The sequence below is a fragment of the Echinococcus granulosus genome (genome assembly GCF_000524195.1).
Source record: "Echinococcus granulosus chromosome Unknown EG_S00040, whole genome shotgun sequence".
Lineage (NCBI taxonomy): Eukaryota > Metazoa > Platyhelminthes > Cestoda > Cyclophyllidea > Taeniidae > Echinococcus > Echinococcus granulosus.
In genome coordinates, this window is record NW_020170420.1 from 98783 (window position 1) to 108750 (window position 9968).

The 9968-nt window shown below is 42.0% G+C and overlaps 1 protein-coding gene across 1 annotated transcript; it reads left to right on the forward strand. All coding sequences in view use genetic code 11, as the record gives it.

The window, feature by feature from the left end:
- Positions 1-3063: 3063 nt before the first annotated feature.
- Positions 3064-6617, forward strand: EGR_05425 (dro/myosuppressin receptor; the record flags this gene model as incomplete). Its single annotated transcript, XM_024494674.1, has 2 exons — positions 3064-3954; positions 6414-6617. The coding sequence occupies 2 exons, from the start codon at positions 3064-3066 to the stop codon at positions 6615-6617; spliced, it is 1095 nt and encodes a 364-aa protein (XP_024350859.1).
- Between the last annotated feature and the right edge of the window lie 3351 nt (positions 6618-9968).

Sequence of the window (9968 nt, forward strand, 5' to 3'; positions counted from 1 at the left end):
GAGAGCGAACACTCCCGTCACACACGCAAGTGGAGAAAAAGAAGGAGATGAGCAGATTCAGCCATCAATGAACAGAGGTGGATGCAGACCTCTTCATTATTCCACTTTGTTACAATCACAACCATGGGCAAGGCAAAAAGCAAAACAATGGAAACACGAAATCGACTTACAAGGCAGTGTTTAGTTGGCATTGTGAAGGAGAGGAAGGTGGTCGGCTGCTACAATCCCTCCATGTGCTATGCTGATAACGCTTTTAGAAAGGAAGGGAAGGGAGGGAAGAGGAGGAGGAGGAGGAGGGGGAGGAGGAGGAGGAGGAGGAGGAGGAGGAGGAGGAGGAAGTGTGATATTTGATACACTCAGATGAGTGCATGATTTGCAAAGCAGCAACGTCCAGCACCTCACCACACTCCCTTCCTCACCCACTTGCCTCAGCTGTCATGCACATGCAATCCTGTCATTTACGCACTTAAGGCTAATTTTTTCTCTCACACCTTATATTTTGAACGGGAATCATCAACAAATTTGCCCGTGCAGCCAATTTTATTGTTTGAATGGAATTTCCACCTGATTGGAGGGATCAATGTTGCCTTCTGTGGATCGTCTTTTGATGGTGGAAAAGTCCTCACTGACAGCATAGGCATGAAATTGGTAGACCCGCCACTGCTTGCCCCTATTTCCCCTCCCATTTTAGAATTGTCTTCTTTACTGCTAGCGGTATGAAAAATTGGGAGGAAATATTTTATTATAGATTGAAATATAAACCGAGGAATAAGAAATGGGAGTGCAGATACAGAGTGATCCATCTACCTCTCCTGGTTCACATTGTGGGTGTTTCCATTGGCGCGTTATCCCAGAAATAAACCAACAGATTTTGTAAGTCACTTTCTTTTTGGAAAAGAAAGAGGAGGTTAACATTAGCTTTCCTGCCTTTCTGTTGCTTAAATTGTCGATGTCTCTGCCATGCCAGCCCAGAATTGCTGAGGTGAGACGTAGGTGGTAAAGTAAACACGACAATGATAAGTCGCCATTCGCCTTCTCTATCACATTTGCCAAACTTTCAAAGGATTTTGCGTTGTTTTTTAGTTCCTAAAACTATCATTGCCTTCAAGTATCTTAAAAGATTGGCATGGATGAATTATACGCTAGTTTGTTTAATAAGAAACGAGTACTTTTATGTCAAAACTGGGACATTTGGGAATGATGCAAACTAAAAGAATTTGTAGTGGTTTGGACATAGGCAAAAAAGCTTGTCGCCATCCAGCCAGATGTCTATTCACAGAGATGACTGTTGTGCTGTCGGATTGGAAAGGCATGGCACCACCATGGTCAGCACTGCCACTGATACTCACAGTCGGTGAGATGGCATTTGAGACCAAGTCGCCATTCAGTGAGTGGATGGCTGGGTGTTCCATCACCTCACACATCTGTGCTTCAAGTGGTCCCTCGAAATCCACCACTTTGACGCTTTCTCTCACGAGAAGTAGAAGCTTACTTAGCATGAGATAAAGGGAGACAGACTTGTCACTTAGCATGGCATGTGGTCCAGCCAAAGTGCATCATCCCCTCCCTGACACGTGCCTGTGAACTCGCGGACTGATTGGTGCTGCCGTCAGCTATATCATGTGGATAAACTTCCCCTAGGGCATGTCACACCCCCTCAGCGCAGTCAGTTTGCAAGTAGGAGGTGGTTGATTGAAACCACGACAAGCAATCAAGTAAAAACAATCATGTTTACAAAAAAGGACCAACATATGAGACGCGTTCCTGTCTGAGGGAAGGCTTTGATTTGCTCTTCCATTGCGCCACCTTTTGGTCCTCCGCAGGTGGAAGATCACCCATCCTATTTAAGTGGACAGCATTCGTGGACGATTCGAAGGGAGTCTTAGCCACCACCATCAGGATCAATGCTTGTAGTGCCAAACTACAGTATTTGCCTGTTGTACCTTCCAAGTTAGCTCATTTGTTTGCTTTAGACAAGAAAAAGTGCTTCAAATAGCAGATTCATTGCAAATAGCTCCCGCAAGACTATTATACCTATCAAAACCAAAACTAGGCCGCTCCACTTTGAGTTATTTGCTTCCCAAAAGTTGTTTTGCCGAACATTTGCCCACTCTGATATCACAAAATTTTCAGCCACAGTTTTTGCGTTTTTCACTAAGAAGTTGGTAAATGAAATCAGCGCTGCAGGTTTTTTAGCTAATCAACCGAGGGTGGAGTCTAACCAGCCCCGACATTTGCTATCTCAAAAAAAGCTGAAATGTAGAACTACTGAGAGTCATTAAATTTCCGACACCAGAGTTAAAGGACCCTTTTTTAATTATCCTTTTCCATTTAAGTGAAAATAATAAAGTGTCTGTAACAATGCTTCACTGGAATAATTCTACCTGTCTTGGGTATTTTAAAAACCACACCTACGGTGTCTGGCTTTCACTGCGTATTTGTCTCAACGGACACCGTTTTAGTCTACTCGTATTCCAATCAGCTTTTGGACACCTCCAATAAATTCTTGCCCAGTAGCGTACCTTTGTTTCAAAAAATTTGCCACAAATATCGTCAGTGGACCACGATTTACCTCTGTTGATAAAACAAGATTTTTTGAATAGTTAACCACTACGCATCATAAATAATCTAAAATTTGCCTCTTTCTCGAAAATAAAAAAACTATTCACATAACTTTCATGCTCAGTGGGTAAACTGGCCCGTCTTTCACCCTTTGAAAGGCATATCTTTTAGATTGTACGGCACAATCAAGATTAATGTGATTGTCCTCCCACGTTTACCTAGCTCCCGATGGATTAGCCACTAGCAAAAGTTCAGCCCTAAATTCCATGTTGACCCGAAAAAACGTGTCTATTCTTGTTTTTTCTTTAGTCCTAATAAGGCTTCCCTTACCTCCAGCCCGCCCTGTGTATGCGTTTGCCCTTGCAGGCGACCGCTACACTGGGCCGGGATTGGTTGTCCCATGCGCACCAATCCCACAATTTTGGCGATTTTTTATTCAAAATCGAGTCACTCTCATCGGAATTGCCCACATTTGCAATACTCATCCGTGCCACAGACACCATGCCTAACTGCTCGTCGTATGAGTACTCCAATTTTCACGCCTTCACTCATAGCTACGACATTGTTCACATTCCCCTCAGTCTGACCATCTGTGTCTGTGGGGTACTTGCCAACGCTATTAACGTCGTCGTCCTCAACCAACCGGGAATGCAGTCCTCGACAAACCTCCTAGTAGCAGCTCTATCCATCGGTGAGGGTACTGTCATGGCCATTTACATATTCTACGTCACTATGTACCGCATTGATCGAAAACTTGAATTGGGTATGTCGAGGCCTTACGCCTATACTCTCTTCACTTTGGTCTATGCTCAAAATCTCTTCCACGCCTTCGCCTCATGGATGATTGTCTTTCTCACTGCATTCCGACTTGCCTTCATGCGAGCAGGAGTTGCCGCACTACACACGTGTAGCTACAATCGAGCCAAAATTGGCATTCTTACTAATGTGGTAATATCGCTTATCCTCTCAGCGCCATTTTTGTTCGCTCACCACGTGGTCAAGGATAGTACACATTCTGTCAATGGCACTGTCACTTTCAAACTCGACTTTGTATCAAGTTACTCATTGACGACATTGTTGTTAGTAACCACAGGGGTGTTTATGAAGGTCTTGCCCATTGTGCTAAGTACCATCTTTACTGCCTTGCTAATTCGGACACTACTGAAGTCGCAAAAGCGACGGATCCGACTGCAAAATGAGAAAACAGACACAGAGCAGAGATTTATTGCTATCCAGACAGAACAATCTAACAATGATAATAATACCAAGAACTTCAAAAGACCGTCAACAAGGAGGTCTAATGATCATGACTCGAATAGCCGGAATATATATCAAACGACGAACATCATGATTGCCCTCACTGTGCTCTACATCATCACTTATTTGCCTCAGGTGAGATTTGAAAAACAAAACTTAAAAAACTTAAATAGGTAGATACCATAGGTGACCTTATATACCGTCTCCTAAAAGTGACCACATCTGCTTAAAGTAGGCAGTGTTTTTAGTCCATTAAAACGCTCATTAATTAAGTGCTAATTCTTAACCTATTTCCTATGGCATAAATGAATGAGAAAAAGCTTGCATTTGCATAATAAAGAAAAAATAAGTAAACTTATTAAGCTTGCTGCGTTTAGTATTTACCTCTTCTGTTAAGATAAATTTTTCCACTTTGAAATAATGATTACGAAATAGGACCCTGAAAGTATAGTCCAAAAAACGCAAGTGAACCTTTTTCCTTTACTGGAATTTAGACTTTTGAACCAACTTGTGAAAAAAATTGTGAGAACAAGTGCGCAAATCACTTTGTTTGAAGTTTCAAGTGCACTAAGAAAGTCCTCCCCTCTCTTGCAAGTTTTATCTGCGGAATTTGATTAAAAAAAAAAACAAAAAATTTCTTTCGAAGATACGATGCCGTGGCGATAAAATATTTAAGTCTGCTTACCAATTGAGCTTTGACATAACAAATGCTTTCCATAAAATTGAAGCAGCTTCTCTTCGCTTCCTCCTGAATGATGAAAATGTTAAGATGATCTTTTTTTGACTTAAATTTGGCAAATTCTATTCATTATACTCTCTTATCGTGCTTTTATTTTGAAGCCGGTTGAATATGATTGAGAACAAGAAGTGTGAATTTGAGGCCATGAATTAAAAAAGTTGCTGGATGATTTTGATCTAGCTTACCGTAGCGTAGCTGTTTTTTTCGCGAAAGCCTTTGTCACTGTTTACTTTCAAGCGCAGCCACTCAAAAGTTAGTTTCTGATGTCGCCTCGCCTCGTGGAAACTCCCGCCCTCTGAAATGTGATTAAATTCGCCAGCACGCTCATACGCGTGGGAGTGTTTTAATGAATTCACATTCCCTTAGTTTTCTCCCCCTATAAAGTTGCGGTATTCGCACGTCCAGATCTTATTATTAGCAGCAGCAATAATAGCAGTGAAGGGACGCAGTTAAAAAAGCAAGCCAAAGCAGCTAGTCAGCACTTCGAGTGCGCAGCTTTATCCGCAAGTGTTTTGTCGGGTTATGGACAAACAAAGCCAAAAAAATGTCCACAAACTGGGACTAGGGTCTATAACTTAATCCCCCCTTAAACAATACCACCACCGAGCAAGGCGAAATGTCCTACTCACTTATTAAATTGTATCAAAACATCCAGTCTGGGACAAAGCCAAGCCGCGTGGGTGGATACCCTCTAGACGGTCGCACTGAATTTTGCCTCCCACAACTAGAGCTACGCCCGACATTGAATTGACCTCTTAATCAGAAAAGTTTGGGTCAATGGAGTCGGATTAGAACAACCCCACTCAAGCAAAAAAGCCTTGAAAAGCCATAATGCCCTGAAAAACTAGGAAGAAGAAACTGGTGCTATTAAGGCAGATGGCCAGGTTTTTCACTCGGTGAGAGATGTGCAAATATCACGACGGTTCTTTGTTTACTTTTTTTCTCTTCCGAACTAATCACTCACACGTTTTTTTTTTCGGAAAATGGGGGCAAACTAAAGACAAAACAGTTAGAAGAGGTTAAATTTTACTTTTACGGGCTTGAATTGAAGACCCATTATTTTAACAAATCTAAACAATCTGCCTACGAAATATGATTAGCCTTATTTGCCCTTTAATTACGAAAGTTTCTTGCCCTAATTCAATTTTTCCTTTTTTGTTTATTCCTTGTACTTGACTTATTCTTGTTCTCGGAAAAATAAACAAATTATTTTGTCAGGAAAACATTTTGTTCTCTACCTAGCTGACAATTTACATATTAGTCCCTATTCAGAAAAAAATAACAAAATAGAATAAAAGTGGAAATCACTTGCATGGATATTTTTTTTTTTTTTAATTCTTAGAAGATGAGGAAACTCGCATGTAACGTACAAAATGTTTTCTTATTTATCACTTAATCGGGGAATTTTTTCCATTTAGTTTCCACACTTAACCTAAATAATTCCTAAAAAAAAGTTTCCTTTATCCTTCTGTGAAAGGAGGTTCCCTCCTGCTAGTGTAAACAAATTCCATTAGAATTGCACAAGACTCGCTCCCTTTCCATTTGCCGAACCTCCTTCAAGACGAATCCCATTTTTACCCTCAAATTCCCGCCTGTATAGAGTGGAGCACAAAAAGACGAGAGAGAGAGAGAGAGATGTGGAATCCGAGCATTGGCTTAATTAAGGCGGTAAAAGACTTCGGCCGCGCTAAGTCCTTTTTTTCTTTGGGAGTCAGCCCAAGTTTGTACCCTTCTCTGAGACAATTTTAGCAGGTGTAGAAACACCGTTGCGACACGGTGTGTTAGAAAACATCTGCTAAGTACTCAGCAGGACAGTTGGGAGGGCAGCTAAGGCCTCATGCTTTTTCCCCTTTAGGCAATAATGCTGCTTCTCCTGATCATCTACGGCACGTGTTTTGAGGTGATGGTGTACGAGAAATTGGGCGATTTCATGGACCTCCTGACACTGCTGTGTTACAGTGGCAACTTTCTCCTCTACTGTGCGCTGTCGAGCAAATTTCGGGAGACTTGTCTACACCTCATCCACTCCTTACTGCTGCCTAGGAAGTGTCGGTTATGATCAATGTCAGTGTTTCACCCGCACTCCTCCGAAGCAAGCACTCCTAAATTGCCCCTCAACTTATCTAATTCCATTGTAAAGAAGAAACTTTAAGGGACGTTCTCCTTCCCTCCCTTTTCATACCACACTCTTCTCAATACCAAGTTTATCAACTCATTGTTGTTCTTTTCCTTCTACACTTTTTGTATCTTTTCCCCTTTTGTTTTGTTTTTGCGACAGGACTTATTTGAGTGCGTAAAAATGGAAGAGAGATAAAGGAGAAGACGAATGAAGAGGAGGAGGCGAGAAGTGCAAAGAGAAGGCTAGAAAGAAGGGTGAAACTCAACTCCTCTATTTCGCCTCCTCCACTAAGATGAGACCGTGTGAAAGCGATTTACTTGGGCCAAACTAAAAGCCGATGTGAGGAAAACTTTTCTTTTTATCTCTTTCATTAAACAGCTTTTGTGAAGGGTAGGGCGCATTATTTGCTTCAGTCCTATTTGTGTAGAGGCAAATATTACCTTAGGGTGGATATTGTTTCACTATCGCTGAAGCAAAGGCGCAAAGGCAACTCTACACTGCGGCGTGGCAATTTTTTGGGTCCGAGTCTTAAATTATTTATGTGGGAGAGGAGGAGAAAAACTTGAAAGGTTTGTTTTCCTCTGGTAGCAGTAGTAATAGGTGATAAATATTTCTTTTGGATCGCCGAAAGTTGCCGGGTCACACGCTGGCAACTGCGGCGGAGATTGGACACATAACTTTGGGGGGTGGAGGATGGGAAGAAAAAGATTCCTAAAAACAGCTTCCAGGAGGATAATGAACTAGTCACGAGGTAAGTGCCATCTTTAGCAGGGGCACAAGACCTTAAATGATACATGAGAGACTACTTTATTGTCGAACTCACACCTCTGCCCACCCGCCCGCATCTCCTCCTCCCTCCTGAAATACCTTTTCGATCTCCTCTCATTCATGGTCTGGTGCTTGAAGATCGCCTGATCACACGAGAAGTGGGAAAGTTATTTGGAGTGAGAGTAAAGATGGGGAAGGAAGTTCAGGTGTTCAAAATGGAGACAAAAAAGTGTCTTCTAGCATAGAAAAGGAAGATAAATATCGACAGGGATTGTTTCTGCTTACCTCCTCTCCTGACCGTTTCTCTGGCTTAGTAGGTTAAGGAAGATGGATATTTTGAAATGATAAACCTAACTAAAGCAAGTAGAAATTTTCCCTGGTAATCGAGACTTCCAGCTCTCTAAACCTTCCGCCTTTCGGGTCAGATGCATGAATTAAAACATTCGCAAACTACTTGAGCAATTTACTAAGTAGTTTGTAGTGCTTGTACTGATTTTCCCTGTTATGGATGCTAAGGGCAAACAAGGTGGTTACAGCACGTGTGAGACGGTATGACCTCTTCAGAAAGGACGGTCGTTAATTCTCGAACTCTCTCCAGCTGTCTGCCTCCATGCTACTAATGTTGCTAGGAGTGATAGCTAATCTCGGTGAGGCAATCCCTTCCACTTATAGTCAACCCCCTTCTCTCCTTCCTGGGCCTTGGAATGTCCACTGCTGTGGCTGCCATTCTTCTTCGAGCTCTGAATAACTAGTAGCTTTCCCACCTGTCCGCTCCCCCATCACATTACCCAAATACATAACCCCCTCCCCCGTTTGATTTAAATAAAAACACTTAAATTTTGAAAAATTTGTGAGGCGTCATTAAAACTGATAAATATAACTACACTATAGCTTTGTTCAACCCTGTATATGACCGTGTGGGCACATGAGTACCCACAGGCTCTACCTTTCTCCTGCGCCACAACCTTTTGGCCCTGCTGTCAGCCACACAGCTGGCCTTCAACATTCCTTTGACACATAAAATCGCTGGAGGCCTCTCGAGCGCCATACCATAAAGGGGAATACGAAATGCAGACAAATAGACTCGGACTCAGATGTTTGGACGCGTTTTATAGCAAATATTTAAAAATTGTCGTCCTGTTTAGGATTCACTAAATATAAACAAACCTGGGAGAACTGAAAATTGCGAAACGAAGTTTCTTAATTAGTACTAATTAGCTGCTTTTGTGACCTCGAAAAACGCTCACGCTTCTTTGACCTTAAAAAATTCCCGACATATAAACTTCATGCAGGAAAAGTTATTATTACTTGCCAAAAAGGGGTCTACAATGTTACTTTTCTTACTATTACAGTTTGAATAAATTGTTTAACTTGAAAATTTTGCGACACTTTATACAAGTGACCTAATTTCTGCAAATGAAACTATCCAAGTGCGTCGCCTTGTGGTGCAGTGGCAATAAATTAAGAAAACCTGTAAAAAGTTAAATAATTCTGCGTGCAGATTTTAACTTGACTGCAGTCGGAGAAAGGTGAAGGCGGCAGAAGGAGAAGGTTTGGGGCGGAGCGGGGGGGGGGTGGGGGCAACATTGATGCAGCTAAAATCCAAGATCGTGCTGATAATTACTAACGCTTGGCTTTTGGACAATCAACTTTTAAACCTGGACTTTAATATAGGAAAGCAATCGGCCAGGGGTTGCATTCAATGTGGTTTTGGTTGAGTTGCTTGGCTGACTAACTGCGACGGCGGCTACATCTCAAATTTGGCGTGAGGCTGCAGCCACTGTCTTATGCGCACTGGTTAATGTCATTCGCTATAAACATAATAGGTGGAAGTAGACACGATCGAAAACTCAAAGAGCAGAAATGAAAAGGATGCTGAATGTCCACTACTCAGTAGTAAGCTAAAACTCTTGCTAACAGTTGGTGCCTTTTAAGAAAAATTTTTTAACCGGAATTTAGCTGCTTGAAGCTCATCAATAAAAGTGTGGTGTAATATGTAAAATACGCAAAAATTTGTAGCCTTTGAGACTTAGGAATTAAAAAGCTGACAAAGGGGTTTTAAAAATTTGATACTTGAGCCAATGTACACTCCTTCACCAACCGAAAGTGCACCTCCTTGCCTCAATTCATGATCTCACCAAGGACCTTGTCTCTTCGAGCAAATAACCAAGGCAGTGGCTCACCCACCACCCTGTTTTGAACTCCCAACTGTCTATTTTGCGTCGCTATGTTCTGTTCCGATAAAACATTGCTTTCTTCCGACCAGTTTGAATCACTAGTATTAACACTTCAGCCTACCTCTCAAAGAGGCGTATACTGGCCAACCATTAACTTGTATCGAGTTTAATTGCCAAGTATGGAGTCAGTAGGGAGGTTCCACTCACAAATCCATCTTGTCTCACCCTCTACATGGTATTACTGATAATTAATCCCATCTGCATTCCATCATACGAGAGGGCGAAATGATGCGTGATTTAGAAGTAGGAAGTGGTGTCGGGTAGTGGGGGGCAGAGCGAGGGGGTG